The sequence below is a fragment of the Trachypithecus francoisi genome, unplaced genomic scaffold (genome assembly GCF_009764315.1).
Source record: "Trachypithecus francoisi isolate TF-2019V2 unplaced genomic scaffold, Tfra_2.0 Lachesis_group3, whole genome shotgun sequence".
Lineage (NCBI taxonomy): Eukaryota > Metazoa > Chordata > Mammalia > Primates > Cercopithecidae > Trachypithecus > Trachypithecus francoisi.
The window spans coordinates 49,628,513-49,644,863 of NW_022681468.1; the positions used below are offsets into that span (position 1 = coordinate 49,628,513).

The 16,351-nt window shown below is 37.9% G+C and overlaps 1 protein-coding gene across 11 annotated transcripts in view; it reads right to left on the minus strand.

The window, feature by feature from the left end:
- Positions 1-238: 238 nt before the first annotated feature.
- Positions 239-16,351, minus strand: part of KTN1 (kinectin 1) — a 110,253-nt gene continuing 94,140 nt past the window's right edge. For 8 of the 11 annotated variants that reach the window (XM_033187948.1, XM_033187945.1, XM_033187943.1 and 5 more), the window contains 4 exons: positions 9,183-9,266; positions 6,382-6,474; positions 5,146-5,266; positions 239-724 (listed from right to left, as the gene is read on the minus strand). In XM_033187948.1, the coding sequence (XP_033043839.1) occupies positions 720-724; positions 5,146-5,266; positions 6,382-6,474; positions 9,183-9,266 (303 nt within the window). In that variant the 3' untranslated portion in view covers positions 239-719. The remainder of the gene's footprint in view (positions 725-5,145; positions 5,267-6,381; positions 6,475-9,182; positions 9,267-16,351) is intronic. The other 3 variants (XM_033187949.1, XM_033187946.1, XM_033187950.1) reach the window with 1 other exon arrangement.

A 16,351-nucleotide genomic window follows, 5' to 3' on the forward strand; every position in this document is an offset into this window, starting at 1 on the left:
AATGTGGGTGGTAAGTCTGAAATCCTAAATGCTTGCTCTGTCCTTTCTGAAACCCCAGCACTCCTGGGCACTTTACATTGGACCAAACTGAAGAAGACCCAGAGCGCCAGTTAGAAAGGTTATAGAAGCTACATAAACTTACCTTGTTGAATAGTTGCAATTAATAGCTGTATTCTAAATTATAATGATCTGTACTACTAATGAAATCTGTTAAAGCTCAATAAAAATTAGAACAAGTCAAGTTTGAATAATAAGCATCCTTTTATTTGCTGACGCCATTACAAAAACCGATTACATTAGCAACAAAAAAAGTGTTTTCTTGAGTTGAAGTCAGAGGCAGTTACTTCCCAAAATGTTAAGTAAAACAGTGTACAACATCAGTATTAAAATGTTAAATTTTACATTGTCTTTACCACTTTGATCTTCTGAACAATTTTATTGAGCAAAATAAGATAAAAGATTACATGTTTATCTTCAGGAATGTAAAGGTCTAATTATTCAAACAGTTTTTATTATAAAACTAAACTCTGAAGGTGTCTACAGAGTTGGCTTTTTTTTTTCTTTCTTTAAATCAGTAGTCTAACAAGGATTAGAAAAGACAAAACTCTGTTCAGTGTTTCTGACAAAGTAGAAAGGGTGAAAACATAAATAAGGCTTTAATTTGGCAAAATATAATACAATGCCTTTTTTATCCTCAAATGAACAGTTTCCCAATTACTTCACTCTGTAAAAGATCAGAAAGAATGAATTTCACTTTAAAACAAAGCAACAGAAGGCAATCAGAAGACATCTGTCAAACACCAAAAGTACATATTCCATTTGATCTAGCATGGCCCTTTCAACTAGGCTCAAAGCAATTCACACTAATGGTAATCAAAATGAGAAAAATCTCAGGATTCAAAGGAAACAAGCTTTTAGGTAGGTATTTTTAAATGTGAGCCGAATTATGTTAGAAAACATTTAAGAGAACAACACTGGTAATCCATTTTTATTAGTCCTACTCAAGAGAATGTAAAGCTAAAGTGACTGACTGAAAAGAGGTTGAATACAATCTTACCCCAGTGAATAAATAATTTAAAAGAGCAGACATAGATTTTTTTTTTTGTAGGTCATATGAAGTTTTCTAAGTCAGATGACTACAGAAATTAAACTTCAAAAGCCATCAGAGAGACTAAGAGGACTTAATCAAACACAACATGTTAAATTTTGCCTTGGATTCTAGTTTGCGGAAAATAGTTAAAAAGCTATATTGGGTACAACGGACAAAATGTGAATAAAAGTTTAATATTGGATAGTACGTAACTACTGTTTCCTCTTTTTGGATGTAATAATGGTACTACTGATTGGTAAAACAATGTCTTGTTTTCAGAGATGTGTGCTAAAGTACTTAGAGATAAAATGTCATAATGACTAAAACTTACTTTCAGTTAGTTTAACAACAACAAAATATGTAGACGTATAGAAAGAGATGACGCAGGTGGAGGGTTTACGGGTGCTGTACTATTCTTTCAACTTTATGTGTGAAATTTTTCAAAATAAAAAGTTTAGAGGAAAGAAGCAATTGGAAAATTAAAAAGCAAAGTTATCCCTGGCTATTAACAGTTGATCAGAAAGTCTAAAAAGATCACTAGGACATTAAACTCTAAAGTGCTATGTAAACATATTACTGAAAATGAAAACCTGATCCATATGATAGCCAAGGTTCAGTGTAGAAACAAAATAAGTTTTTCTCCACAGCATTAACTCTTGTACTTCAGGAGCACTATGAAAGGACTTTTTCTTTCAGAAACAACAGACGACTGAATCACATAAGAATCTATTTGCTACAGGGAGTACAGAGAGCACACACAGAGCTTCACCTCCATTTCTTCTGGATAATACTGTAAGCCTCTCCAATACACTACTGATAAATCAAATATCAACTTTAGGAAAAAGTCAGAATCAACTGACAAAACTTGTAAGAGGCTGGCCAAAAAAAAAAAAAAAAAAAGACAAAATGAGGAGAAAAGAAAACAGTGACAAAAGAGATCAGGGAACACAGTGCCTGAATTAGGGAGAAGAAAAGCACTGATTAAGAACACAAGCCCTGTGCTAAAAACTACCTTGATTTAAACCCCAGCTCATCCATTTATTAGCTGTATGACCATGGACAAGTTATAGAATCTCTTTGGGTCTGTTGTAACATGGGAATAATAATACCTACCTACCTAACACACAGGGTGGTTGTGAAGTTAAACGAGTTGCTACATGTTGGAAGCATGCTTATGCTTACAGGCATACTCATGAAGTATCAGCTATTTAAATTATCATCCTCCCTCAACAGGATTCTACAAACTGGTTCCAAGATAAGGCAACCTGGGATAATAAAGTTTTCTCATTTGGTTAGAAATACACCTAGAATACTTAGAAACCAGGCAAATGTGAAACATAAAGAGTAGATATCTGAGAACAAAAAAGTATATTATAAAAATGCCAATACTGTCAATTCATATAAAAGGTATCTTAATCAATCTCCCACTCCCCCCAAATGGAAAGAGGAGGATGGTAGCCTTTTATTTGATGGGGGGAGAGGAAAAACAGGCAATGGGGAAAAAAATTTCCAAAAGAAAAGTTTTCACAAATTAAAGATATCAGTTAAATACACCTACCCCTACAGCTCTAAGAAACGTTAAGTATTATGTATCAGGATTTAGAAAAACTATATTACTGCATATTATCTCTTACATATTTGTTTTTAAAAACTCTCCCTTTATTGAAATATGTGCAGCATTATCATAAACAATTCATATGTACTTGTGTATATTTTTAAAGATTTCTTGACATCAGATATATTAACCTACTACCTACATTCTAATGATTAAGAAATGTGTATTTTCAATTTAATTATCTCGTGTCAGTTTAAATAGAGTACACAGGAGGGAGAATATATGTAGCAAAATGATAGCTAAGGATAAAAACCTGAGGGTAACACAAACATTTAAAGGGTATAAAAAAGAGCTACGGGAACCAAAACATAAGTACATAAGGAAGAATTATCAACGTCAATGCCAGGTAGAGCCTAAGGAATGAAGTTCGAGAGGGCCTGGTGGGCCTCTATTTTCATAACAATCCAGCCTATCATTCATGATATAATACTGTCAACCACCCACTTGCCAAACTTGGACTTATGTTTATCAGCTGACAAAAAAATGTGGCGCTATCACTTAGGGGAGCTGCCTGCCAACTGTGTTGTGAGGGTATACAGATATATTTTAATAAATTACTACAATTTTGTAAATCAAGAAAAAGTGTTAATATCAATGACTCATATAAGTCTCAAATGTAATACAATTAAAACAAATGTGGCAACAGACAAGCCAAAAATAGTTCCTAAGACTTAAAATGAGTAGACTATGTATTTAGGAAGAAAAGGAAAATATTAAAGAACATCTATGAGATGCTAAAGACAGAATATTGCTTAGGTCTAAAAGCAAGGGATAATAGGCAATCTTTTCATTGTTTAAGCTCTCTAGAAACGAAACCCTTCCCTTATAACACAAAGGTCTAGTGTCAGCATTTTTGACATATTTCATAAGTACTTTCAGTATCTTATATGCAAAAGAAGGGCCTATATTGGATCTAGCAATTAGTGATCATTAATGATTTTTGTAAAAATGATTTCATTGGAATAGCAGGAAGAAAAGCCGTTCTAGAGCGGATAAAGTAATTAATAACAATAAATAAGTAGATACTAAGAGAGTATTTTCTTAAGAATACTAAACAATAAAAAAGTCAAAAGTAAGGGTGGTAACCTGAAGGAAGTACAAGGTTAAAATAAGCCATCTGGGCATGTTTTCAAGACTGAACAGAGGGAGCCAGTGGAAAGAATAAGGCTGAAGTCCTGGGAAGGAGAGAAGGAATAGTTTCCCTAGGAAGCAAGGTTATTTCCTAATTTGGAAAAGCGAGGAAATGTGGCAGAATTTTTACACTGGGTAACTGGAGAAGTCAGCTTACCAAGGATAAAAGATTTGGGATGAGGCTTAATTACTTTTGCTGATATGTTGAAGAATGAGCTGGGCTTCTTATATGGAAAGTCATGTTAGAAATAACTGACCTGAATTAGCATTTTGAAGGAGAGCGTGTGTCAAGGTAGGCCAGAGGATGATCACTCTAAAGTGAGACAAAATGCTCCTGTAACATCAAAATGGAAGTCCATCCCAACTTTTCCAGGACACCTAAGCTGAGGCCTTGTATAGCCCAACACAATATTATCAGAGGTTCTGAAAGGGATAATTCAGTGATGAGTTGCCCCTCAGGGTCTCCAGGATATCAGGATTATTTTAGAGAAAATAGCTTCAAAAGAAGAATATCTTAAGTATTCAGTGCATATTTGAATACTCTAATTACGCTCTAGGCAGTGTGACTTCAGTTATTCATAAAACAGGTAAAATCCAGGTAGCAACTAGGAAAAAAAAAAAAAAAAAAAACCTACAACCAGAAAAACAAAAACTGCACTCACCAGCTAGAATACAAGTCATTTTAAAATGCTACCAAACCTGAGCCTTCCAAGGTAATATAGACAATAAAAGCTCATAACATGACTTGGTTAATTACGGGTTTACTTATCCTCAAGTAAAAATCTCACTTCAGGAGCTAATGAATGAATTTCTTAGATTACCTAACAAAAGCAAACTTAAATAAAAATCAGCTTTCAATTTTAAGAAAATGCGGTGACTTTACTTTCAGTTCAGCAATCTTACCTCAGTTAAAATGTTATGGTCATTTTATTTTGGGAGGGAGAAAAGGAAGAAGGAAGGGAGCGGGGAGAAAAGGTCACAGACAGAATAAACTACCAAAGCAGTTGCAGGTATTAAGGCAACAAACACAAACCCAGGCAGCCAAGTTACAAGAGAATCTGTTTGATACAAAGGTCAAAGGAGGCAAAGATAACCAACCCCTCCAAGCTACAAGACCTTCAAAATATGCACAAAATAGAACTAAAGCTCCAAGAAAGCTAAAGGCTATCATCTGGAAGTTCTGAGAGAGATAAAGAAGGAATATTTCCTCTAGTGAAGTGAAGTGAGTTTCCTTTATTTATGTAAATATACATTACACATACACCTAATGTCAATTACCCATAGATAACAATATTTCAGTTGTCCTTACCTAACACCTGGTAGTGCTCTTTCTCCTTTGTGAGCTGTTGGTTTACTGCCTGAAGCAATTGCTGTAACTGTGTTACAGTCTGATTTAGACTTACAGACATTGTCTCCTTCTCAGAAGACTCCTGAAAAGAAAATGGAAGTGATGATAAACTCCATACACAAGGAAAAGAAATGTACAACCAAACAACAGAAAATGTTATACTGCTGATTTAAATACAAACATTTAAAAATCTGAACAATGACATGAAAATCAACAGCAGCAAAAAACACATAGAGAAATACTGTTTGCTAACTAGTGGTGCAAACTAGTTGGCACCAAAGAAAACTGCATTATAAATGTTGTCACTTGGTCACAAAAGAAAAAAAAATCCAGAATCTATGAATATCAGAAACATATCCATTTTTTCTTTCAGAGAAAAAATTTGCCCCACAAAAGAAAGCACACTCCAAACAGCAAAAAAAGTTAATATATACTGAGCTCTTACTAAGTAAGTGCCAGGCACTGTTGTAAGTACCACCTATTTTAAGTGTTTTTATGTATTAACTCATTTACTTCTTTCAAAAACCCTACAGGATAGGTACTATTATTATTGCCTTTTACAGATGGGGCAACTAAAGCACAGAGTGGCTAAAGATTTGCCCAAATTCACATAGCTACTAAGTGGCAGAGCCAGGATTCAAACGTAGGCAGTCTAGCTCCAGCGTCTATACTCTAAGCCAGTGACACCCAAACTTTTTGGCACCAGGGACCAGTTTTGTGAAAGACAATTTTTCCACAGATGGGTGAGGGGAGGATGGTTTCGGGATGAAACTGTTCTACCTCACATCATCAGGCATTAGATTCTCATAAGGAGCACGCAGTTCAAAATAGGGTTTGCACTCCTATGAGAATCTAATGCTGCCACTGATCTGACAGGAGGCAGAGCTCAGGCAGTAATGCTCATTCGCCCACCACTCATCTCCTGCTGTGTGGCCTGGTTCCTAACAAGCCACTGACTGTTACCTGTCCACAGTCCAGGGATTGGGGACCCCTGCTCCATACCTCTCAACACAAACCTTAAAATTAACATACCTCACTAAGCAAAAATGAGATCAAACATCAATGAAAACACTACATTTTAGGGACAGGATATTTTCAAGAAAGATGACTTTAGGAGACGGACCTTATACATTTTTGTTCTTCACACAGGTCACAAGGTAACTAGCTCAGAGATCTGGGGATGAAGAAAATACATACCGTTTCTGGGGAAACATCACTATTTTCAATAACAGTAGTGTCTCCAGCAGCTTTTACTATTTTTGACTGGATAAGCTCCAGTGACTGTTGAGCCTATAAGGAAAGTAATATGGTAGGTACTAAATAATACAGTTGATAAATACATAAAAAATGAATAATTTTATTCACTTTGTAGAAGATAAAAGCTCCTCTCAAACAACAAGGTTTTTCCCTCCAAAATGAAAATAGCTTCACCCCCCACCAGATTATAAGAACATATGTTCACTGCTTTTAAAAGCTTAAGTAATATAGAAACTGTATAAAGAAATTTAAAAACAGAAATAACCATAGTTGATATTTAGGTTAGTATTAATCTAGATTAAAGGTTAGCCAAATCTGGCCCAAAGCCTGTTTTTGTACAGAACACAGGCTAAAAACGTTTTTTACTTTTTAAAGGGTTATGCTGTGGGGCACGGTGGCTCACGCCTGTAATCCCAGCACTTTGGGAGGCTGAGGCGGGTGGATCACCTGAGGTCGGGAGTTCCAGACCAGCCTGACCAACATGGAGAAACCCCGTCTCTACTAAAAATACAAAATTAGCTGGGTGTGGTGGAACATGCCTGTAATCCCAGTTACTAGGGAGGCTGAAGCAGGAGAATCGATTGAACCTGGGAGGCAGAGGTGGCAGTGAGCCAAGACAGTGCCATTGCACTCCAGGCTGGGCAACAAGAGCGAAACTCCATCTCAAAAAAAAATAAATAAATAAAGGATTATGTTAAAAAAGAGACAAAAATATTCTAAAGAGATCACATGTGACCCACAAACCCTAAAAAAGCTTTGGGATTTGTCCACCCCTAGTTTAGATCCCTCTCTGCATATTATGTGCTTATAGAAAATATTACATAAATGAGCTTTAACATACATACTGCTTTATACTTACCTGTTTTACAAAGTATGTTATTAACTTTTTTTTTTTTTTTTGAGGCGGAGTCTCGCTCTGTCGCCCAGACTGGAGTGCAGTGGCCGGATCTCAGCTCACTGCAAGCTCCACCTCCCGGGTTTAGCCATTCTCCTGCCTCAGCCTCCCGAGTAGCTGGGACTACAGGCGCCGCCACCTCGCCCGGCTAGTTTTTGTATTTTTAGTAGAGACGGGGTTTCACCGTGTTAGCCAGGAGGGTCTCGATCTCCTGACCTCGTGATCCACCCATCTCGGCCTCCCAAAGTGCTGGGATTACAGGCTTGAGCTACCGCGCCCGGCCAACTTTTTTTTTTTTAAAGACAGAGTCTTGCTCTGTCGCCTAGGCTAGAGTGCAGTGGTGCAATCTTGGCTCGCTGCAACCTCTGCCTCCTGGGTTCAAGAGATTCTCCTGCCTCAGCCTCCTGAGTAGCTGAGACTACAGGTGTGCACCACCACTCCTGGCTAATTTTTGTATTTTTAGTAGAGACGGAGATTTCACCATGTTGGCCAGGCTGGTCTTGAACTCCTGACCTCAGGTGATCCGCCCACCTTGGCATCCCAAAGTGCTGGGATTACAGGCGTGCGCCACCACACCCAGCCATTATTAACTTTTTTTAGTCAAATATTTATGTGCATTTCCAATCAAATGTTGCACAATATTTCTACTATATAGGTATGGGGCAGTTAATTGTCACCTATCATTGCCATCTTAGCTACTGTAAATAAGATGGTATATCTGTAACTTTAAGCACTCGTTTAGTATTTTTAAAGTACTTTCTAAGAAACTACATTGCTAGGCTAAATTGCATGTTTTACATTTTGAGCCAGAGGTCAAAAATTAAAATCATGTATCAAAGTAAACTGACTGCTCAACCATGACAGTGCAGTAAGCATCAAAATTTGTCCTCTAAAACAGACCCAAATTCACATTCTGTCTACATTAAAATAATCTGAAACACTAGCGGATTCCTAGATTTTTACATAACAATTATAAACTATAAGCATATAGAATAAAAAAAAATTCAACTCTTTAAAAGGAGTATTATTTTTTAAAATGAGATAACTTTTAAAATCTATTAGAATATCAAATATTTAAACGTTAGACAATATCCAATACTGGTGAGGGTACAGGGAAATACATGTCCTCATACCACATTGGGAGCAGTATAAAGTACTACTGTTGGGTTTCTGGGATTCCATTTTATACTATCAAAATTTAAGATGTGCGTACCTCTTGTTCTTGCAATTCCAAAGAGTGACATTTGTTTTGCTAATGATGATATATCCCATAAACACTATCATAGCTCTAAAACAGCTTTGATATAAGCATATGTGAATTCTACCATTAAAAATATCTCAAAATAGAATTATAAATAACCTGTCAAGCCAATGCAAAGAAATGCAGTCCCAAAAATCATTCATTTGCATTGAGATTAGGAAAAATATATTTGTATAAAGAAATAAATGAAGGAAAAACTTCTAAAAAAAATAGAAATTTATAACTTTGTTTACTAAAAAACTAAGAGACAAATACTTTGTAAATGAATACACAGCCAAATCCCAATTTTAAAAAATATATAGATGCAGCCAAATTTTAATAACTCCAACTAAATTTTACTCTGTACTTTATAAAGCAATTAAATATAGAAATGTGATGAAATAATGAGGTGAATTAAGAATCCTGGAAAAACAAGCCAAAAAGTTTCGTTCCAAAATAGTAACTAATAACAAGCAGCTTAAATTTATAAAAGGTTAATATAATGATGCAAAACAACAAATCCAGAATTAGCAGCATAACTTTGCTTAAGATTCAACACACAACATAGGCTCATGATACCACATCTCTAGGACAAACAGTGCCTACCTTATGCAAATCACCAGCTACCTTCTGTCTTTCATTTTGTTCAGTTCTAAGTTTTGTGAGTGTTTCATTTAACTGTGCCTTCAACTGTAAAAATAAAGAAACATCACAATTAACTTAATTTGCGTCATTCTTTGATTATGCTGATACCTCTAGGACTGAAGAATGAATGGGATTGCTAACAGTTATTATGCACAGTGGATTAGCCAATATGCTGCACCAGATGTATAGAAAGGCTAAGCAGTAGAGGTTCCCATCTGTAAAGCTAAACATAAGAAAAGCCACAGAAATGAACTACAGTTTAGAGTAGAAAACCACAAATGCAAAAACAAAACCATCAAATTCCAGTAAAGTGTCTTTTAAAGGTATCGGTATTTATAGTCACTGAAATTATTCCAAATTAAAAGCCAAACAGATACTTTACCCATTAGTTTCTAAAAGTTTTCTTAATCTATACAGTTAAGAGTCAATTATATAATATTTTTAAAGACAATGAACAGAAGATTACAAATCCAATCAAATTAAAACTCCCAAAATACTGACCATCATTTAAGGCTTCACTAAGGGGTAGTACAAGACCACACTGGCCTAAATTATACCATCAAGAAATGCCTTACAATACACCTATGAATAACCAATTTGTCAAAACAGAAAGTTCTGTAACTCCAATGCAAATACATAACGCCACTTCTCTGATTTTCCAATTAAATATGAGCAAGGAAAATGAACCACATTGCTCCCAAAAAACTTTCTTCTTATTCTCGTAAGGTAATTGTTTTTGCTTCCCACCCATGGGCACTTTTGAAACAGTTCTGGAGGCCCAAAGGTGGAAATACAAGGCAGTGACATTTAAAATTGGAGGGAGAATTAAAAAGGGGCGGCAGTGGGGCAGAGGGAAATTCCACTTGGAAATTTTATCTGAGGAACTCTAGGTAAGTACCCAAACAAATTTTGCTCCTTTACATAACTCTGAGTTTTAATATTCTCCATCAGAGAAATGAACCTTTTGGCGGAAGAACACACAAAGTACATACAGGCAAACAAAGCTATTTTATCAGAAAAAGTAGCAGCAGTTATTCTGAGCAAACAAACATCAAAATAAAGATTCCAAACTCAAGACTAGGGAAAAAAAGTAAATATCAACCACTCAAAATAATCTCCTGACAGAAGTAAAGTGACAAAAAATCAAAATAAAGCATTAAGCTGAGTGAAGATGTAACCATGTAACTGTTGAGTCAGCCACTAAGCACCAAAGTTAATAAGTAAAATCTCCAACAACTAGTTAGAAATGATTTTTTAAAAACATATTATAGGGTGAGGACTTACAGTCATGACATATCACAGTCTTAATCTGTGCAATGTATAGCACAGAACTAGTCTCACAATGTAGTGTGAATGAGTTCAATTAAAGTAAAACATGGTAAATAAAACAGATTTAAAAATTAGAGGTGTAGGGCTGTGTGTGTAAGAACATCCCTAATCTGAAAAACTCTGAAATGCTCCAAAATCCTGAACTTTTTAAGCACTCAAAGGAAATGTTCATTGGAGCATTTCAGATTTCGGATTTTCAGATAAGGGACACATACAGAGCAAGCATATAATACAAATAATCCAAAATCCCCCCAAAAATTGCTGGTTCCAAGCATTCCAGATAAAGGATACACAACCTGTATTTCAATACAGCTCTAAAAATTGATTCCCATAAATTTTTGCCATAACATAGGATACCAACCACAAAAAAATGAGTTAAAGTTTTCTTGGTACATGGAGTAATGCTAAAAAGAAAATTCCAAACTGGGCAGGGTGAACTCTGGGTAAGGAGAAAACTTACTGTAATCTTCTGAGAGTTTATTAAGGTACTTTAAAAAAAAAATCTCATCCCGGTGCTGTAACAATTTTTAACTCACAAGGAAGACATAACAATTGTTGTTTGAAACAGAGAGCAAGACAGCCATATTTGTCTAATAGCTAAGTCTGTCACAATCAGTACAGTTTTTAGAAAACTTAAGAGGGCGGAGCAAGATGGCCGAATAGGAACAACTCCAGTCTCCAACTCCCAGCGCGAGCGACACAGAAGACCGGTGATTTCTGCATTTTCAACTGAGGTACTGGGGTCATCTCTCTAGGGAGTGCCGGACAATCGGTGCTGGTCAGCTGCTGCAGCCTGACCAGCGTGAGCTGAAGCAGGGCGAGGCATCGCCTCACCTGGAAGCGCAAGGGGAAAGGAATCCCTTTTCCTAGCCAGGGGAACTGAGACACACAACACCTGGAAAATCGGGTAACTCCCACCCCAGTACTGCGCTTTAAGGAAACAGGCACACCAGGAGAATATATCCCACACCTGGCCGGGAGGGTCCCACGCCCACGGAGCCTCCCTCACTGCTAACACAGCCGTCTGCGGCGATCTATCCGCAAGGCAGCAGCGAGGCTGGGGGAGGGGCGCCCGCCATTGCTGAGGCTTAAGTAGGTAAACAAAGCCGCTGGGAAGCTCAACTGGGTGGAGCTCATAGCAGCTCAAGGAAGCCTGCCTGTCTCTGTAGACTCTACCGCTGCGGACAGCGCACAGCTGCAGTCCATTAGGGGAAAGAGCGGGGCCGCTGCAGACCCGAACGACTCTGTCTCACAGCTTTGGGGAGAGCCGTGGATCTCCTAACGCGGAGGTTGAGATCTGAGAACGGACAGACTGCCTGCTCAGGTGGGTCCCTGACCCCTGAGTAGCCTAGCTGGGAGACATCCCCCACTAGGGGCAGTCTGATACCCCACACCTCACAGGGTGGTGTCACCCCTGAGAGGAAACTTCCAAAGAAAGAATCAGACAGGTACACTCGCTGTTCAGCAATATTCTATCTTCGGCAACCTCTGCTGCTGATACCCAGGCAAACAGGGTCTGGAGTGGACCTCAAGCAATCTCAACAGACCAACAGACAGTCCTTCTGACTGTCAGACAGAAAACTATCAAACAGGAAGGACACCTATACCAAAACCCCATCAGTACGTCACCATCATCAAAGTCCAGAGACAGATAAAACCACAAAGATGGGGAAGAAGCAGGGCAGAAAAGCTGGAAATTCAAAAAATAAGAGCGCATCTCCCCCTGCAAAGGAGCGCAGCCCATCGCCAGCAACGGATCAAAGCTGGTCAGAAAATGACTTTGACGAGATGAGAGAAGAAGGCTTCAGTCCATCAAACCTCTCAGAGCTAAAGGAGGAATTACGTACCCAGCGCAAAGAAACTAAAAATCTTGAAAAAAAAGTGGAAGAATTGACAGCTAGACTAATTAATGCAGAGAAGATCATAAACGAAATGACAGAGATGAAAACCATGACACGAGAAATACGTGACAAATGCACAAGCTTCGGTAACCGACTCGATCAACTGGAAGAAAGAGTATCAGCGATTGAGGATCAAATGAATGAAATGAAGCGAGAAGAGAAAACCAAAAGAAAAAAGAAGAAAAAGAAATGAACAAAGCCTGCAAGAAGTATGGGATTATGTAAAAAGACCAAATCTACGTCTGATTGGGGTCCCTGAAAGTGAGGGGGAAAATGGAACCAAGTTGGAAAACACTCTTCAGGATATCATCCAGGAGAACTTCCCCAACCTAGTAGGGCAGGCCAACATTCAAATTCAGGAAATACAGAGAACGCCACAAAGATACTCCTCCAGAAGAGCAACTCCAAGACACATAATTGCCAGATTCACCAAAGTTGAAATGAAGGAAAAAATCTTAAGGGCAGCCAGAGAGAAAGGTCGGGTTACCCACAAAGGGAAGCCCATCAGAATAACAGCAGACCTCTCGGCAGAAACTCTACAAGCCAGAAGAGAGTGGGGGCCAATATTCAACATCTTAAAGAAAAGAATTTTCAACCGAGAATTTCATATCCAGCCAAACTAAGCTTCATCAGTGAAGGAGAAATAAAATCCTTTACAGATAAGCAAATGCTTAGAGATTTTGTCACCACCAGGCCTGCCTTACAAGAGACCCTGAAGGAAGCCCTAAACATGGAAAGGAACAACCGGTACCAGCCATTGCAAAAACATGCCAAAATGTAAAGACCATCGAGGCTAGGAAGAAACTGCATCAACTAACGAGCAAAATAACCAGTTAATATCATAATGACAGGATCAAGTTCACACATAACAATATTAACCTTAAATGTCAATGGACTAAATGCTCCAATTAAAAGACACAGACTGGCAAACTGGATAAAGAGTCAAGACCCATCAGTCTGCTGTATTCAGGAGACCCATCTCACATGCAGAGACATACATAGGCTCAAAATAAAGGGATGGAGGAAGATCTACCAAGCAAATGGAGAACAAAAAAATCAGGGGTTGCAATCCTAGTCTCTGATAAAACAGACTTTAAACCATCAAAGATCAAAAGAGACAAAGAAGGCCATTACATAATGGTAAAGGGATCAATTCAACAGGAAGAGCTAACTCTCCTAAATATATATGCACCCAATACAGGAGCACCCAGATTCATAAAGCAAGTCCTTAGAGACCTACAAAGAGACTTAGACTCCCATACAATAATAATGGGAGACTTCAACACTCCACTGTCAACATTAGACAGATCAACGAGACAGAAAGTTAACAAGGATATCCAGGAATTGAACTCATCTCTGCACCAAGCGGACCTAATAGACATCTATAGAACTCTCCACCCCAAATCAACAGAATATACATTCTTCTCAGCACCACATCGCACTTATTCCAAAATTGACCACATAATTGGAAGTAAAGCACTCCTCAGCAAATGTACAAGAACTGAAATTATAACAAACTGTCTCTCAGACCACAGTGCAATCAAACTAGAACTCAGGACTAAGAAACTCAATCAAAACCGCTCAACTACATGGAAACTGAACAACCTGCTCCTGAATGACTACTGGGTACATAACGAAATGAAAGCAGAAATAAAGATGTTCTTTGAAACCAATGAGAACAAAGATACAACATACCAGAATCTCTGGGACACATTTAAAGCAGTGTGTAGAGGGAAATTTATAGCACTAAATGCCCACAAGAGAAAGCAGGAGAGATCTAAAATTGACACTCTAACATCACAATTAAAAGAACTAGAGAGGCAAGAGCAAACACATTCAAAAGCTAGCAGAAGGCAAGAAATAACTAAGATCAGAGCAGAACTGAAGGAGATAGAGACACAAAAAACCCTCCAAAAAATCAATGAATCCAGGAGTTGGTTTTTTGAAAAGATCAACAAAATTGACAGACCGCTAGCTAGACTAATAAAGAAGAAAAGAGAGAAGAATCAAATAGACGCAATAAAAAATGATAAAGGGGATATCACCACCGACCCCAAAGAAATACAAACAACCATCAGAGAATACTATAAATGCCTCTATGCAAATCAACTAGAAAATCTAGAAGAAATGGATAATTTCCTGGACACTTACACTCTCCCAAGACTAAACCAGGAAGAAGTTGAATCCCTGAATAGACCAATAGCAGGCTCTGAAATTGAGGCAACAATAATAGCCTACCCACCAAAAAAAGTCCAGGACCAGATGGATTCACAGCTGAATTCTACCAGAGGTACAAGGAGGAGCTGGTACCATTCCTTCTGAAACTATTTCAATCAATAGAAAAAGAGGGAATCCTCCCTAACTCTTTTTATGAGGCCACATCATCCTGATACCAAAGCCTGGCAGAGACACAACAAAAAAAGAGAATTTTAGACCAATATCCCTGATGAACATCGATGCAAAAATCCTCAATAAAATACTGGCAAACCGGATTCAGCAGCACATCAAAAAGCTTATCCACCATGATCAAGTGGGCTTCATCCCTGGGATGCAAGGCTGGTTCAACATTCGCAAATCAATAAACGTAATCCAGCATATAAACAGAACCAAAGACAAGAACCACATGATTATCTCAATAGATGCAGAAAAGGCTTTTGACCAAATTCAACAGCCCTTTATGCTAAAAACGCTCAATAAATTGGTATTGATGGAACGTACCTCAAAATAATAAGAGCTATTTATGACAAACCCACAGCTAATATCATACTGAATGGGCAAAAACTGGAAAAATTCCCTTTGAAAACTGGCACAAGACAGGGATGCCCTCTCTCACCACTCCTATTCAACATAGTGTTGGAAGTTCTGGCTAGGGCAATCAGGCAAGAGAAAGAAATCAAGGGTATCCAGTTAGGAAAAGAAGAAGTCAAATTGTCCCTGTTTGCAGATGACATGATTGTATATTTAGAAAACCCCATTGTCTCAGCCCAAAATCTCCTGAAGCTGATAAGCAACTTCAGCAAAGTCTCAGGATACAAAATTAATGTGCAAAAATCACAGCATTCTTATACACCAGTAACAGACAAGCAGAGAGCCAAATCAGGAATGAACTTCCATTCACAATTGCTTCAAAGAGAATAAAATACCTAGGAATCCAGCTTACAAGGGATGTAAGGACCTCTTCAAGGAGAACTACAAACCACTGCTCAGTGAAATCAAAGAGGACACAAACAAATGGAAGAACATACCATGCTCATGGATAGGAAGAATCAATATCGTGAAAATGGCCATACTGCCCAAGGTGATTTATAGATTCAATGCCATCCCCATCAAGCTACCAATGACTTTCTTCACAGAATTGGAAAAAACGGCTTTAAAGTTCATATGGAACCAAAAAAGAGCCCGCATTGCCAAGACAATCCTAAGTCAAAAGGACAAAGCTGGAGGCGTCACGCTACCTGACTTCAAACTATACTACAAGGCTACAGTAACCAAAACAGCATGGTACTGGTACCACAACAGAGATATAGACCAATGGAACAGAACAGAGTCCTCAGAAATAATACCACACATCTACAGCCATCTGATCTTTGACAAACCTGAGAGAAACAAGAAATGGGGAAAGGATTCCCTATTTAATAAATGGTGCTGGGAAAATTGGCTAGCCATAAGTAGAAAGCTGAAACTGGATCCTTTCCTTACCCCTTATACGAAAATTAATTCAAGATGGATTAGAGACTTAAATGTTAGACCTAATACCATAAAAACCCTAGAAGAAAATCTAGGTAGTACCATTCAGGACATAGGCATGGGCAAGGACTTCATGTCTAAAACACCAAAAGCAACGGCAGCAAAAGCAAAAATTGACACATGGGATCTAATTAAACTAAAGAGCTTTTGCAC